This window comes from Bubalus bubalis, chromosome 1 (genome assembly GCF_019923935.1).
Source record: "Bubalus bubalis isolate 160015118507 breed Murrah chromosome 1, NDDB_SH_1, whole genome shotgun sequence".
Taxonomy (NCBI): Eukaryota; Metazoa; Chordata; class Mammalia; order Artiodactyla; family Bovidae; genus Bubalus; species Bubalus bubalis.
The window spans coordinates 55,967,766-55,985,472 of NC_059157.1; the positions used below are offsets into that span (position 1 = coordinate 55,967,766).

General features: G+C 42.6%; 1 protein-coding gene across 2 annotated transcripts in view; it reads right to left on the bottom strand.

Moving 5' to 3' along the window:
• The window catches only part of JAM2 (junctional adhesion molecule 2), an 82,892-nt gene extending 69,696 nt beyond the window's left edge, over positions 1 to 13,196 (bottom strand). The window contains exon 1 of one of the 2 annotated variants that reach the window (XM_006063250.3): positions 12,582 to 13,190. In XM_006063250.3, the coding sequence (XP_006063312.1) occupies positions 12,582 to 12,648 (67 nt within the window). In that variant the 5' untranslated portion in view covers positions 12,649 to 13,190. Of the gene's footprint in view, positions 1 to 12,581 lie in introns of both variants that reach the window. The other variant, XM_044939893.1, reaches the window with a different exon arrangement.
• Between the last annotated feature and the right edge of the window lie 4,511 nt (positions 13,197 to 17,707).

Consider the following 17,707-nt stretch of genomic DNA (forward strand, 5'->3'; position numbering starts at 1 on the left):
CTTACGAGTGGGCTACATAGTTGATGAGGAAGTAGAGAAAAGAGAACTCATGCACACTATTGTTAAGAATGGACATCGGTACAGTCACTGTGAAAAACAGCATGGAGGTTCCTTAACAAACTAAATACAGAGCTATCCTGTAACCCAACAATTCCACTTCAGGGTATGTATCTGAAGAAACAAAAACACTAATTCGAAAAGATACATGCACACCAATGTTCACAGCAGCACTACTTACAACAGCCAAGATATAGAAGCAACCTACATGTCTATTAACAGATGAGTGGATAAAGACGTGGAATGTGTATACACATGATGGAATACTACTCAGCCATAAAAAGAGAAGGAAATGTCATCATTTGCAACTACGGGGTGGACTTGGAGGGTATTATGATTAGTGAAATAAACAGAGAATGGCAACTACCGTAGGATATCACATATACGCTATCTAAAAAAATAAAGCAAACTCGTGAGTATAACAAAAACCAGACAGTCTCACAGGTATAGAGAACAAACACCAGGGGAGAGAGGTGGTTACTAAAGGAGGGAGTGACAGAAAGGAACAGATGGAGTAGGAGACTAAGAGGTACAAACTCCTGAGTGTAAAATAAACAAGCCACAAGGGTATATTGCACAGCACAGGGAATACAGCCAATATGGTATAATAACTATAAATGGTGTGTAACTTCTAAAAATTGTGACTGTTGTACACCTGAAACTTATATAATATTGTACATCAACTACACCTCAACTAAATATCAAATAAAGAAAGTGGGAATGGAATAGAAGTCAGAAGGACTGGAAAATACACTTATTTGTCATTTGACAACTTTTCTGTGATATATGAATTCATCACATACATAAATTTTGTCAAACATGTAAGTAGGTGCATTTAACAGTGATCTACTTTCGGCTCTGGTTATGTATATCATAAAGCAGAGAGCGACTTTTTACAGTGTGAGGAAAGCTAAAACTGAAGACAGCCAAAGACTATTTTGACAAGATGTAAGCCAGCAAACTTTTGCTGGAAACACTTTGCATAAAGGAGAGAGACCAGATAGGCTTCTTCACTCTGTATAAATACAAAGACAAATTTGTCCCAAACTGTCCCTGTAAGATATTTTAAAAACTAAAACAAAACAGATTTTCCAAAGAAACAAAATCCTGATGCCAAAAACACATGAGAGTCAGAGAAAGAAGACTGTTCAGTTAAGGACTAAAACTCATGTCTATTATACTCGCAAGGATTCTTGCTCAGGACTTTTTGAGTCCAGACAGTGGACAGCTAAGAGAGTAGCTATTTCTTTAATCATGGAATAGTTCAATAGCACTTTATTTACTCCCGTATAGTCCACTCTTGCATGTTTCCCCACTTCCAGTTTCTTGAAGGAAATATTTGACATTTTTCTCCACAAAGTTTCTTTCCCATTGGGCTATTAATAATGTTAACAAAAGCAGAAGGAGAACCTCTGAAGATTTAGAGAAAGCAGCTGGACAGGCATAAATGACCTTGTTTACTTAAAGTGAAGTGTTTACCTCTATTCAGCAGTTTTAGGGAATTTCCAGGAGTTAAAGTATGCTTTAAATCAGGACCCTTCAAATTCTATCCCTTAGAACATTATAGAGTCTGCAGGAGCTGTTCAATACTGTTTCCTAAAAATGTTATTTAAACCATTATTTTTTAATTGACACATGGTTGACTTATAATGTTGTGTTAGTTTCAGGTATACAACAAAGTGAACATATCTACATCTATTCTTTTTCAGATTCTTTTCCATATAAGTTATTATAAGATACTGAATATAGTTCCCTGTGTTATATGGTGGGTCCTTGTTTATTTTCTATATAGTAGTGTGTATCTATTAATTCCAAACTTCTAATTTATCCCTCCCCATCCTTCCCTTTTAGTAACCATAAGTTTGTTTTCTATGTCTGAGTCTACTTCTGTTTTGTAAATTTAGGATTCCACATACAACTGATATTATATGATATTTATCTTTCTCTGTCTGACTTCATTTGGTATAATAATTCCTAGGTCCATTCATGTTGCTGCAAATGTTATTATTTCATTCTTTTTACGGCTCAGTAATATTTCATTGTATGTATGTACTATCTCATCTTTGTCCATTTGTCTGTCAATGGGGCGCATGTTTCTTTTCAAATTAGAGTTTGTCTTTTCCTGATCTATGCCCAATAGTGGGATTGCTGGTAGTTCTATATTTTTTTAAGGAACCTCCGTACTGTTCTTCATAGTGACTCCACCAAATTATATTCCCACCAGCAATGGAGGAGGGTTCCCTTTCAGGAAGTAGCTCTTGACCTGCTTCATAGGTTCAGGATACTGTTTTGCTTCTCTGCTCATAAAACATAGGAAAATTCAAACTGCAGAACATTTCCGATCTACTTACTGGTTTGAAGATTCTGAGTAGGGTTTTGTGGTTCGGTCAGCAGTCATTCATTTGAACACACACATCCTCCCTCTCTCTCTCTCTGTCTCCCTCTCTGTCTCTCATGCACACACTCACACTCTTAGTAATACAGAAAGCCACTTTTCTTCCCATCACATCTAATCAAATCACAGTTCTAAGGGTGGAAACTTGGGGAAACTCTAAAAATACTTTAAAAAAATCCTAATGGGAGACAAACTCAGGCAGTGGAAAAGAGAACAACATTGAAAGAAGAGACATATTACTGGTAACCCAAGGAGCTATGTTTTATGTTTATACATTAGAAACTGATACACACTGAGAAAACCAGAAGGGAAAGAGACACGAGTACCCCAATGTTCATCGCAGCACTGTTTATAATAGCCAGGACATGGAAGCAACCTAGATGTCCATCAGCAGATGAATGGATAAGCAAGCTGTGGTACATATACACAATGGAGTATTATTCAGCCATTAAAAAGAATACATTTGAATCAGTTCTAATGAGGTGGATGAAACTGGAGCCTATTATACAGAGTGAAGTAAGCCAGAAAGAAAAACACCAATACAGTATACTAACGCATATATATGGAATTTAGAAAGATGGTAACAATAACCCTGTGTACGAGACAGCAAAAGAGACACTGATGTATAGAACAGTCTTATGGACTCTGTGGGAGAGGAGAGGGTGGGAAGATTTGGGAGAATGGCATTGAAACATGTAAAATATCATGTATGAAATGAGTTGCCAGTCCAGGTCCGATGCACGATACTGGATGCTTGGGGCTGGTGCACTGGGACGACCCAGAGGGATGGAATGGGGAGGGAGGAGGGAGGAGGGTTCAGGATGGGGAACACATGTAAACCTGTGGCGGATTCATTTTGATATTTGGCAAATCTAATACAGTTATGTAAAGTTTAAAAATAAAATAAAATTTAAAAAAAAATAAAAATAAAAATAAAATAAAAAAAAAAAAAAAAAAAAAGAAACTGAACATAAAGTTGGAAACACCTGCAGTTACATGATTTTTTAAAATCCCTTAAAAACCAAAGAGCAGTTTTCTTCAAATCCCTGATTCAATTGAATAAACTACATTTCAAATAATCAAACCATTTTCTGTGGGTACCTGTACATAGTTAATGATATATGATTGTGTATGTATATATTTCAGTAAACGATGTAAAAGACATACTTAGAGCCTTCGCTGATGGCTCAGTGATGAATTCACCTGCCAAGGCAGGAGACATGGGTTCGATCCCTCATCGGAGATGATGCCGTATGCTGCAGGGCAACTAAGCCCCTGAGCCGCAAGTACTGACGCTGTGCTCTAGAGCCGGGAGGCACAACTACAGAAGCCCACTCACCCTAGAGCCCCTGCTCCGCAACAAGAAAACTCTCACTGCCATGGCAATGAGAAGTTTTACGCACTGCAACTCGAGAAAAGCAGCAACAAAGACTCAGCACAACCAGTTATATAAATAAATACTTTTTAAAAAAGACATACTTAGCAAGTAATTGTCGACCACTCCGACTGCATCCAACTGTCTCCCCACTTCAACTCCCCACCTACCCTATTCTGCCCATTCTTCATCCTCCACCCACTGTGTTCTCTTTCTGAAATGCAAATCAGACTGACATTCAGTGTTCAAAAGCCTTTGCTGGCTTCTCCTTGCTATAAATTCAGATCCTAAATATGTGCGTCCACCTCCACCTGCTGCCTCTCACCTCGCTGCTGTGCACACTCTGTCCCTACGGAACTTCTTTTATTCTTTCACCCTCTTTCTTCTCACTCTGCCCCAAGGACAGCTGTGCATTCCGTTGGCTCTATTGGTCTCTTCCATCTTCTTTACCCAGTATGACCCTTCATAGATATAGAGATGAAGGTGTGTGTGTTTTGTAATAAAACTTTAAAAAATATTCAATTTTTTTTTACATTTTAAAGTTTTTATCTAGCTATTTTATTCTATTTTTCAGCCATGATGTGCAGCTTGGAGCATCTTAATTCCCTGACCAAGGATCAAAGCTTTGCCCCCTGCAATGACAGCACAGAGTCTTAACCACTGAACCACCAGGGAAGTCCTTAAAATAAATTCTTAAAATAATGAAAGTAAATGAAACTTACTGGTTCATTCAAAGCTGTTTAAACTAGTACAATGCTTATGAAACAGTGTAGTTTTTGTCTATGACTCTCAAAAATGTCAGAAATCCATTATGAGGGATAATACGAATGCTTAACTTTAGTTCAGTTCAGTTCAGTTGCTCAGTCGTGTCCGACTCTTTGCGACCCCATGAACCACAGCATGCCAGGCCTCCCTGTCCAACACCAACTCCCAGAGTTCACCCAAACCCATGTCCATCAAGTTGGTGATGCCATCCAACCGTCTCATCCTCTGTTGTCCCCTTCTCCTCCTGCCCTCAATCAGCCTTAGGGGCTTTTCAAATGAGTCAGCTCTTCGCATCAGGTGGCCAAAGTATTGGCGTTCAGCTTCAACATCAGTCCTTCCAATGAACATCCAGGACTGATCTCCTTTAGGATGGACTGGTTGGATCTCCTTGCAGCCCAAGGGACTCTCAAGAGTCTTCTCCAACACCACAGTTCAAAAGCATCAATTCTTTGGCGCTCAGCTTTCTTTATAGTCCAACTCTCACATCCATACATGACCAATGGAAAAACCATAGCCTTGACTAGACAGATCTTTGTGGACAAAGTAATGTCTCTGCTTTTTAATTTGCTCTCTAGGTTGGTCATAACTTTCCTTCCAAGGAGTAAGTGACTTTTAATTTCATGGCTGCAATCGCCATATGCAGTGATTTTGGAGCCCAGAAAAATAAAGTCAGCCACTGTTTCCACTGTTTCCCCATCTATTTGCCACGAAGTGATGGGACTGGATGCCATGATCTTGGTTTTCTGAATGTTGAGCTTTAAGCCAACTTTTTCACTCTCCTCTTCCACTGTCATCAAGAGGCTTTTTTGTTCCTCTTCACTTTCTGCCATAAGGGTGGTGTCATCTGCAAATCTGAGGTTATTGATAGATTTCTCCCGGCAATCTTGATTCCAGCTTGTGCTTCCTCCAGCCCAGCATTTCTCATGATGTACTCTGCATATAAGTTACATAAGCAGGGTGACAATATACAACCTTGACGTACTCCTTTTCCTATTTGGAACCAGTCTGTTGTTCCATGTCCAGTTGTAACTGTTGCTTCCTGACCTGCATACAGGTTTCTCAAGAGGCAGGTCAGGTGGTCTGCTTAACTTAATGGCCCCCCAAATTTAATAATAATAACAGTACCTGTTTTTTAAATGCATTACATGTATGGAAACGTTTCTTTCTCCTTCATCCTCTATGAGGTTATCAGTACTGTTATTGGAATTATCACTATTATAGCTGACACATAAAAGTCAAATGAACTTGTACAAGGTCAAAAGGTAATAAATGAACAGAGTTCAGCATTAGAGTACACGCTGTTTACCAGTACACTATGCCGTCTGAAATACAACCCCCAAAATGCAAATATATAAGCAGCAATATAATTTAAAGGGGATTTCCTGATAGCTCAGTTGGTAAAGAATCTGCCTGCAATGCAGGAGACCCCAGTTCAATTTCTAGGTTGGGAAGATTCCCTGGAGAAGGGAGAGGCTACCCACTCCAGTATTCTTGAGGTTCCCTTGTGGCTAAGCTGGTAAAGAATCTGCCTGCAATGTAAGATGCCTGGGTTTGATTCCTGGGTTGGGAAGATCCCCTGGAGAAGGGAAAGGGTACCCACTCCAGTATTCTGCCCTGGAGAATTCCATGAACTTTATAGTCCATGGGGTTGCAAAGAGTCGCAAAGAGTACATGCTCTTTACCAGTACACTATGCCATCTGAAATACAACCCCCAAAAAGGAAATATATAAGTAGCAATATAATTGAAAAGGAAGAGTTATGGTTGCTCCATAGGTTCTAGAATGTTCTTGGCCACAGCACTGATTTCACAATCCTGATTTTGGTTGGTGTGGTAGACAGAATAATGGCCCTCCAAAAGGCGTCCACAGCCTAACTCCAGGAACCTATAAATATGTTACTTTACATGGTAAATAGGAAATAAGGTTGTAGATGGAATTAAAGTCACTAACTAGCTGCCCTTGAGATGAGTAGATTATTCTAGATTTCCCAGGAGGGCCTGATGCAATTTTAAGGGTCCTTTTAAGTGGAAGGGGCTTCCCAGGTGGCACAGTGGTAACGAAACTGCCTGCCAATGCGGGAGATGCAAGAGATTTGGGTTCGATCCCTGGGTTGGGAAGATCCTCTGGAGTAGGAAATGGCAACCTGTTTCAGCATTCTTGCCTGGAAAAGTCCATGGACAGAGGAGCCTGGTGGGCTACAGTCCAGGAGGCCACAAACTGAGCGACTGAGCATGCACACACATAAATGGAAGAAGGAGGAAGAAGACAGAGAATCAGAGATATGGCAGCCTGGCATTGCTGGTTTGCATCTGGAGGAATGGGGCCATGGCTTGCCTCTAGAAGCTAGGAAAGACACAGAAACAGGTTCTCTCTAGAAACTCTCGAAGGAACACTGCCTCTCCGTACCTTGATTTTAGCCCAGGGAGACTTATTTCATACTTCTGACCTCTAGAACTTTAAGATAAAAGGTTTATGTTGTATTAAATGTATGATAATTTATTACTGTGGCAATAAGAGAGTTCTGACCTCAGTAACAACTTCCAAGAAAGTAGTGCCCAGTTTTAAGTTTTCTCTTTTTGCCAGAGAAAGCACTTGACCCAAATTCTGATTCCTCTCTTCCACCCTCCCCCTCATCTTCTTCAAAACATCAGTCTGGCAAGACAGGTACCCTGGAGTACTGGCTCAGGAGTGCTGTCACGACATTGCTATGAGAGGTAAAGAAATGTTACTTTAAACAATGGCTTTTACAGATTTCTACTGGTGTGACTTAAACACAGCATCTCTTGCCTCTGTGGTCTAATACATCTTTTCCACCAAAGAGACCCACTGGAGGAAGCTGGTGTGATAGAAACCATGGGCAGAGCAAACGTATGTACATTCATATGGGCTCCTCCCCTTGAGCTGCTCCTGAAAGGGAAAGTGAAGGTCACTCAGTTGTGTGCAACTCTTTGCCACCCCGTGGACCTCTCCAGGCTAGAATACTGGAGTGGGTAGCCTTCCCCTTCTCCAGGGGATCTTCCCGATCCAGGGATGGAACCCAGGTCTCCCATACTGCAGGCGGGTTCTTTACCAGCTGAGCCACAAGGGAAGCCCAAGAATACTGGAGTGGGTAGCTTATCCCTTCTCCAGCGGATCTTCCAGACCTAGGAATCGAACTGGGGTCTCCTGCATTGCAGGCGGATTCTTTACCAACTGAGCTATGAGGGAAGCCCTGGGGAGGGATAAATGAGTGTCCTCCACCATAGGGAACTCAATGTCTCTTTATGCTGACAGTTTTGCTTTTGACTTCTCCCTTTCTAATGTCATGTTTGTTACAGTACTGAAATGGTTATCAGGTCTACCAGCAAGCCCAATATGGCCTTTGCATTCATCTTGACTATGCCAAGATGGAACAAGTTCTCTTCGGCCAACTGATTATGATGTTTTGTTCTTAGCAATGTTGACAGAGGGCAGAATTTTCCTGGCACTGGTTTCCTGGAGTGCTGTTTTGGGTCAGTTCCATCATAAAAACAGAATCTTATAATTTTGCAGAAGATACAAACCTCTCTTTCCCTCCACTGTCCTTATCAGTTGGTAAGAGATTAGAGACTCAGACCAAGTTGCCTGGCTTGGGTTCCAGTCTAGATCTGGGGATCAGCTGCTACTAGCTGTGCAGAGTCAAGAACAGCACACTGCTCTCATTCACATTCAACTCCTTGTCTTAAATGTCACCTCAGAGAACTCTGACATCTCACCTCCTTGGAATAAATTAGAGCTTAACGATTTAGAATGCAATTATTAATTCTATCCATATATTTCTTCCACTTACTCCACATCCCTTCCCATTTAATTGATGTATATTTATACATACCCAATTGATGTATATTTATACATAACCAATTGATGTATATTTATACATAATTGATGTATATTTATACATACCCAATTGATGTATATTTATACATAACCAATTGATGTATATTTATACATAACCAAGCACTTTGCTCAGCACTGGACATATAGCAGTGACCAAACATCAAGAAATGTCTTCCCTCGTGGAGCTTTCATTTTAGTGGGAAAGAAAAATATAATTCAACTAAACATGCAAATAAATGTCCATTTATCAACAGGTACGCTGAAATCAGAATTTAAATAACAGCAATGACAACAAAAAGCAACCCTCCTGACTACCAAAAAAGAAACAAAGAATATTGACAGATAGCAGTAAAATGAAAGAATGGGGATGAGCATGATATTATACAAAATAGGACTGAGATAAAAGAGTGGCACAGTCATATATGGGATGAATATTAGAAGTTGAATATATAAATACAGCATAAGGAATCCACTATCTTTTCTTGAATGAAGGTGGCAAAAAAGGGTCAAGTACTTGAAAAAAATGAAAGGAGTGAAGGCCAGTTATCTATGGAACAAATTCTCTGATATTCAAATCTCAGTTCCATCTCTTTCCAGCCTAAGTAAGTGAGCTTAGACAAGTAACTTAGCTTTTCTGAGCCTTAGGGACCCTTTCTATAAGTTGAAGACATGTTCTATCTCACGCATTTGTTGAGAACTTAAAAAGAGAGAATATACAAGGAAGTCCTAGAACAGTGTGATACATTCCTTCAGTACAGATTTAGCCTTCCGTACAGTTTTGGGGGCCTTCCCTGGTGGCTCAGGGGTAAAGAAACCGCCTGCCAATTCAGGAGTCATGGATTCTATCCCTGGGTCAAGAACATCCCCTGGAGAAGGAAATGGCAACCAGCTCCAGTATCCTTGCCTGGGAAATCCCATGGATAGAGGAGCCTGGTGGACCACAGTCCATGGGGTGGAAAACAGTCGGACAAAACTTATTGACTGAACAGCAACAATATTTTTTGACTCTGGACATGAAATGTGAGTGGATAAATCACAAATAGAATAGTGGAGTGAAACTTAGTCTGAAAGAACAAAAACGTAGCGACTGAACAACGACAATAGTTTTTGAATCTGGACGTGAAACCTGAGTCAATAAATCACAAATAGGATAGTGGAGTGAAACTTAGTCTCAACGAACATTCTTATTTTTTTCAACAACACTCTAAAAGCAATGAATGTACACAGGGCCAGACCTCGGTCTCTAATGTTTTCTCCAATCCAGGAACCAGGGATCCCTGGAGCAATGGCTAATTCTGGAACTGAAGCAGAAAATATACAGGATCACCTGGAGCATTCTGTGGTACTAGAAAGTAAGAAAGTGCTAAAAACAAACAAAAACACATACATACACAATGATGAAGGGATGTCAAAGGGATATAGGAACCAATTTAAAGAACTCTCAATGGCCAATGTTGGACAATTTAGATTGTAAAAAAATAAATAAATAAAATACTACTGGACTATACCAGGTTCGATGCATGAGACAGGGTGTTCAGGGCTGGTGCACTGGGATGACTCAGAGGGATGGGATGGGGAGACAGGTGGGAGGGGGGTTCAGGATGGGGAATACATGTATATCCATGGCTGATTCATGACCATGTATGGCAAAATGACTCCAATATTCTAAAGTAATTAGCCTCCAATTAAAATAAATAAAATTTTTAAAAAACTACTGGACTATAATCCAAAGTGCAAAATAAATATTGATAAGCCTATACTGATGTAAAAATGAATGGATGAATGAATGGAGGAAGGGGGAGAGACACATCTCTCAAGCAGAATTCCAAATAATTTATGGAGCCACTCTACTCTCAACGAGGTAGAATATAACTCTTCTTCCTTAGGTGTGGGTTGCACATAGTGACTTCCTTCCAAAAAAATACAGTAAGGAAGTGGGGGGAGGGGAAGTCAACCTATATTATGTATTACATCAGCCAGGTGATAAAGGTTAACTCCAACAGTGATAAGTCATGTTCACAGGATGTACTCTTTATATGATGTGATGCAAATCATACTTTACCTTGGATATCTTCCTCCCTCAACCCATAAACCCAGTCTAGTCATAAGAAAAGTATCAGAGAAATACCAGTTGAGGGACACCCAACAGAATATTTCACCAATACTCCTAAATGTGTTAAGGTAACAAAAAAACACAAGGGAAGTCTGAGAAACTGCCACAGCTAAGAGGAGCCTAAGAACAGGACCGCTAAATGTACTGTGGTGTCCTCGATGGGCTCCTGGAACAGAAAGGGACATTAGGGAAGAATGAAGACAGTCTGAATAAAGTGTGGACTTCGGTTCGTAATAACGTATCAATACTGATTCTGTAACTGTGTGACAGATTCTGTAACACTAATGTAAAATATTAATAACAGGGGGAAGTGGGTGCCATATCTAGGGGAATTCCCTATACCACCTTTGCAATTTTTCTTTAAACTATTGTAAAATTTTAAAACAAAAGAAAACATTCTTGCAATACCAGGCCTTTGACATCCCAGGAACAATACAAAAAAGATCCCTGCACACTTTCTGATTAATCCCCTATAGGAGTCAGGATTAGACAGGCCAATGTGTTAGCTTTACTCAAAGCTTGTAAAAGAGCTTATTTTGCTTATTCATCTAAGCCTGTGTTTGCCTCTGGGTTATTTCTTGACTCAAATTTCAAATTTAGGGTGTACTGTTTCTATTTTGATTACTGTATAGGAATACCAGAGTAAAACCATTTTCTCTGTTTTTAATTACTGTTCATACTAAAGTCAATCCTTTGACTTGAAATTTAAGATTGTCAGTGAAATATATAATTATCCTAGTGGTTTTGTTACAATTCCTCCAGGCTGTCTCTTTGTCGCCTTTTGGCATTAGTGATTTTTCTCTCTGTGTGCTCAACATGACACCAATTGATATTTCAAAATCGCATAATGGTTTTATTGTGAAGCCTTGACTTTCTGATTTGATTTTCTATATATAAGTCAGACACGTCGCTTCACTGAGACAACTTGCACCTTCTTCCCCAATAAGGGACAAAAACTCACATCAGGTTGAGCTGAGCAACTCAGGCAATGAGGGTGTGAGATTAAAGTCATTATATTATGTTATTAAACACTCATCCTGCAGGTTATTTTAAGTATTCTATTACCAGAACTTGAATAGCAACAATAATAATCCATCCCATTAAAAATAAATAAAAGGACACGAAAAAGAAAGAAAAACCAAAGAAAACGGAAAACTTCGTTGCCTAAGTGTTTAAGATCCTATTGCAATTTCCTCCATTTTTCTAAAAAGTTAACGGGAGGAAAACAAAATAATAGGAGATATTAACAGGATTTTAAATCTTATGAGCCCAGGATCCATAACAATCCTGTTTAGAACCATCCTGTGAAATTGGCTTTGGGACGTCCCCCCCCACCCCCTCTCCCCGCCACTCGATCATCCAGCTTCTCTAACTTTCTAACAACCATTCCGTTGGAAGTCCCTTGAGGACACAGCAGCTGACCGGGGCGCTCAGACCAGATTTCTCTAACCGAATGTAGATGTGCAGGTGGAGAGGATAAAAGTAATTCTAGTTCAGCAGACAGGAATTTCCCCCCACCCCACGCCCCCAAAGTGCACTGCATATTACCGCCAAAAATGGGACCTTCAGACGCCAAGAAAACTTTAACACTGCCCCCAGCTCTGGTACTTAGAGTGTGGCCGGCCCCTGCCTCCGAGGGATGATGCCATCTTGGGATCTTAGCATCTCCTAAGGAGTTAGTGAGTTCTGCATTCTGGTCACGTCCCTGTATCTAAAAACTTAACCCAACTTTTCCAGAATATGAGAACCTGCTGGTGTGGACCCTTAATTTTTTCTAACTAGTTCAAATCAGATATTATTTAGAATAAACCGAAAACCTCCGAACTCCCCCCTACCCCCGCCCCAGCAGGCACCCCAAATTCTGGGCTCCCTGGGTATGAAATCAGATGCCCGGAGGAGGACCTTTCCGTTCGAGGTCCCGGGGACAGTCCTCCGCCAGGACCAAGTCTAGGGGCTGAAGATTGGGGGAAGCTGGTCTCAGCAGGACTGGGTGGGAGGGTAGAGGTACCCCAGCAACTTACAGTCCAGGGCGACCACCAGGTAGCGCAGCAGGAGAAGCAGGAGGTGGTGGCGGCTCCTCCTTGCCATCTTCGTGGGGGTCGGGAGCTGGCGGGTCCTCGGAAGCTGAGGGTCCCGGCGGCGGGAGCGCGGGAGGCCGGCCGGGGGGTGGTGGTGGCGGTCACCGGACTCCTCAGGGCGGGAGGGGAGAGCGGCGCGCAGCGGAGCGGAGGGGCGGACCCTGATGGGATGTCAGTTTCCCCCTTCCAGGGGCGCCCGCTCCGCGCGCAGCCCAGAGGCGGATCTGGTGTAGCCCGGGGCCTGCGGGGGTCTGGGCAGTTCTATTTTGGAGGGGGGGTGGGGGGAGGCAGGGAGGCGGAGGCAGCCGGACGAGATGCCGGCTGGCTCCTAATGAGGGGGCCGGAGGAGGCAGGAGAGGAGCGGAAGGGAAGCCCTGGCGGGGCGTCCCCCGCCCCTGTGCCACCGGGATTGATCGGCTTTGTGTCGGGTCCCGGCGCGGGGCTGCCAGCTGTCCCCGGGGCGCGGAGCCCGGGCGCGGGAGGCGCTGGCCGCGGGCGCGGGGGTGGGGCGCGGCGGAGGTTGCGGGGGGAGGTGCTCCGCCCGCCGCGCTCAGACTCCTCGCTCACCCTCCTTGGCACCAAACTTCTTTGGAGGGGGTGCGGTTTCAGCCTAGGGGTGGGGATTTGGGGGAAATTTCTGGTCAACCCTCGAAGCTGAGCGGGGAGGTGCTCCGGCTACATGGGGTTCGCCGGCTCCGCCTTGGAGGCGAAGGCGGGGGCGATGCGGGGAGGGACGGGGGGGCGGGGGGGGGGTGGGAGGGAGCGTAAAAAAAAAATCAATCAAGAAGAGCTGGCAGGCAGGACTGAGATTTTTAGTAATCGTCTTGGCCTCGTCTTAGTGGAAGCTTTGTGCTTCTTGGAGGCTGAGGGTGTGTTTTGTATTCTTTGCCTTTGCCGTGTCAGAGTTAGAAGTTCATCTAACGGTGTGAAATATTTATCATGTTTCTTTGCAGTTATATAACTGCCGCCTGTGGAGTTTTCCACATGTTAAAACTCTACAGCTGCCCTTTGTCAGGTTTATTTTTGGTCTACAGTGCTTTTTAAAAGGGAAACCCATTATGCATGCTCCGTTGCGTTGTAGTGTTCAGGGTACAAGGGCTAAACAGGCAATTTTTCTATTTCCTCTCAGGGACCAGAAATGTCGGATGCGTTCAACAATATTGACAGGTCAGTATTCCCAAGAGAAGAAATTGTTACACGTGTGGGTTTTTTTTTTTTTTTTTTTTAACGTAGAATAACGAATCAAGTTCTGTATAGAAGACAGTTGATTTAGTGGTGTGCACACGAAGAATCGAGTTAGCTCAGGGACAAAGGCAACCAGAGTTGAGATATGCAGAGCTGTGAGGAATGAGGCGTCTCTGCTGTTTCCTCGGTGACGGTGATGGAAGCTTAATGCCCATGGCGGGAGAGGGGCAGAGGACCCAGAAAGGAAAGTCAAAGTGGCAAGAATGTGAGAGCCATACTCCAGTCAAGCAAAGAGAAAGGACACAGCAACAGGCTCATGCACGTTTTTCTGGGCAGTAACAAAAAAGATGCGATGTTTTACAAGAAAAGTTGTTGGCACCCTCTTTTCTCATTCTTGCCACAACTGTCTCTTTTGCCCCTCCCTAAAGATACACACACACACAAAGGAATCCTTTTTTTTTTTTTTTTTAAAGAAACGCTGTCACCTCCTATGTGAATAATTGATTCACTACCTTATCTGGCATCCAGTCAAGTAAAAGTCCCTCACTTGTGTCCGACTCTGTCACTCTGTATACTGTATGGTGGCAGGATCCTCTGTCCAAGGGATTCAGGCATGAATATTGGAGTGGGTTGCCGTGCCCTCCTCCAAGCGATCTTCTCAGAGGGAATCTTCCTAACCCAGGGATGGAATCAAGGTCTCCTGCATTGCAGGCAGATTCTTTACCATCTGAGCCACCAGGGAAGCCCCAGTCACCCCCAGTCAAGACATTTATCAGATAGCTACATTGATGCTGGAGGACAGTGAACAGGATCAAGTCTTTGGTGCTCATGAGCTCACAGTCTTAAGGCAAGAAAGTCCCAAGACTAGAAAGTGAGTCCCATCTGAGAAGACCTCTAATACCACATCGTGTGTCCCCTGGAAGAAAAGAGTAACAGTTTCTTATTGAGTGCTGTCTCAGCAGTGGAGTCTGAATAGTGCAATATCTAATCCTCCAACAACTCTGTAAGAGAGAAAATAGTATCATTCCCACTTTACAGATGAGAAGACCAGGCAAAGAGATGCTAAACAGCTTGTTCAAGATCAAGGATAAGGAGATGTTCTACACTGGGGATGCCTGTAGGGCATATAATAACCATTGAGCATCCTTTCATATATGCTTTATTAGGCATAGAAAGTTGGGGCAAATTTTGAAAGGGAGGAAGGAAGGGAAGGACATTCTAGGCAAAGAGAAGGATCAAAAGCTGAGAAAGCTAAATATTATGACTTGTTTAGGAAAAGCAAGTTTATACAGTGTTAGAGTAGAACATGTGGAATGGGGGCAGGGGAGTTGGCAGAAAATTTGACAAGACCACTGGAGTATGTGTCATTCAATGTCATACTATAGACTCTAGATCTTGTTATTGTTGTTCAGTCGCTAAGCTGTGTCGACTCTTTATCCTGTGGATAAAGAGCTTTTTGAAAGCACTAGGATAGGATATAAAATAATCCATATTTTAAAACTGTGCTGTCCAATATGGTAGCCTCTAGATTCACATGGCTATATAAATTTGAATTCCATTAAATTTAAAATCCAGTTCTCCAGTCATACTTGCCACATTTGAAGTTCTCAATAGTCAAAGCTATGGTTTTTCCAGTAGTCTCGTATGGATGTGAGTGTTGGACCATAAAGAAGACTAAGTGCTGAAGAACTGATGCTTTTGAGTGATGTTGGAGAAGACTCTTGAGAGTCCCTTGGACTGCAAGGAGATTGAACCGGTCAATCCTAAAGGAAATCAACCCCTTAAATATTAATTGGAAGGACTGATGCTGAAGCTCCCATACCTGTCCACCTGATGCAAACAGTTGACTCATTGGATAAGACCCTAATGTTGGGAAAGATTGAAGGCAGGAGAAGGGAGCAACAGAGAATGAGATGGTTGAATGACATCACCAACTCAATGGACATGAATTTGAGCCAACCCTGGGAGACAGTGAGGGACAGGGAAGCCTGAGTGCTACAGTCCATGAGGTCTGAGCTTCTGTCAGACAAGACTGAGCGACTGAACAACGACAATAGCCACCTGGGGTAGGCTGTACCCTCCTTGATAATGCAGATACAGAGCATGCCCATTACTGCAGAAAGTTCTATAAGACTTAGGTGCCTTAGAATGATGAGCCAGGATATATAAGCCTTTTTGCTGGAAAAAACAGCACCGAACATCAGTAGGAACAGTTCGACAGTAGCCGAACATCAAAAGGAAAGGGTGCTGCTAATCACAAAAACAGACATCTCAAGTTAATGATTTTACTGCTTTTCTATGTACAGGAAGATTAAGAGTCAGAGTTCATTGAAATCATTCCTTTGATACACATCTTAACTATCTGAGGCCTGTATCCTGTTTTTCTCCACCCTGAATTCCCCTCAGGGTGCACCACTGGGGGAGCTGCAGTGACTGATGGCTTGATTCGGGCAATATTCTTTGTTTACTGAAATGGCAGGCAACATTTCTTTGTCCACAGTCCAAACCTCCAGAATATACAGTCACAAAAAATGAACCCAAACTCTGGACTCTGGATGATTGTGATGCGTCAGTGTAGGTTCATCCATTGTAGCAAATGTGTCATTCTGGTGGAGACACTGATCAAGGCGGAAGCTGTGATGCGCTGGGGGCAGGGGGAGATGTGGAAAATCTCTGTACCTTCTGCTTAACTTTGTTTTGAATCTAAAATCTGAAAAGTAGGGCTTCCCTGGTGACTCAGAGGTAAAGAATCTGCCTGCCAGTGCAGGAGACATGGGTTCAATCCCTGGGTTTGGAAGATCCCCTGGAGAAAGGAAAGGCTACCCACTCCAATATTCTTGCCTGGAGAATCCCATGGACAGAGGAACCTAGTCAGCTACAGTCTGTGGGGTCACAAAGAGTCAGACACGACTGAGTGACATTCACTTCACTTGGTGGCTCAGTGGTAAAGAATCTGCCTGCCAGGGCAGGAGACACAGGTTCGATCTCTGTCTGGAAAGATCTCACATGCCTCGGAGCAACTAAGCCTGTGCACCACGACTGCTGACTCTGTGCCCTAGACCCCGGGAGTCACAACTACTGAGCCCATGTGCTACAACTACTGAGGCCAGCACGCCCTAGAGCCGGTGTTCTGCAACAAGAGAAGCAGCTGCAAGGAGAAGCCCAGGCACCACAACTAGCCTTCACTCGTGGCACCTACAGAAACGCCGGCACAGCAGTGAAGATCCGGTACAGCCGAAAATAAGTAAATTTAAAAAAAATAAAGTCTAGTAACAAAATTAGAACAAACAAAAGAACACAAGAAAGATCTGTCAGAAATGTATGAGAGGAGCTCAGAGAGAATCAGGAGGTGGAGGTATTTACCATCTTCAGTGCTAAAAAGACGATTGAGAATTGTTTCCTACTTAAGTAATTTCATTTCGGTTCAGTTCAGTGGCTCAGTTGTGTCCGACTCTTTGCGACTCCATGGACTGCAGCATGGACTGAAATGGCAGGCATGGACTGCCTGCTTTAGTAATTAGGAGGGCATCACCCACATAGACGATAGAGAAAGCAAGGCCTCCCTGTAGAAAAAGTTTAAAGACATTTACTTTACTTAAAAATTAAGTACAATAATTTTTGTACTTAATAATTACTTAATTATTAAGTACAATAAAATTAGTATACACAATATAAATGCAATATTGCACATTAGTACATACAATAAAAATGAGTCCTGAAATGATTGCAAACATCAGTAGCACACAGGCCACCCCTAGACGGTTCCCAGAAGAAAAATTCAAATGGTTCTTCAAGTGTGAAGCTCTTGAAAATTCCCTGGCTGTCCAGGGGTTAGGATTCCTCATTTTCACTGCCAAGAGCCCAGATTCGATCCTTGGTCAGGG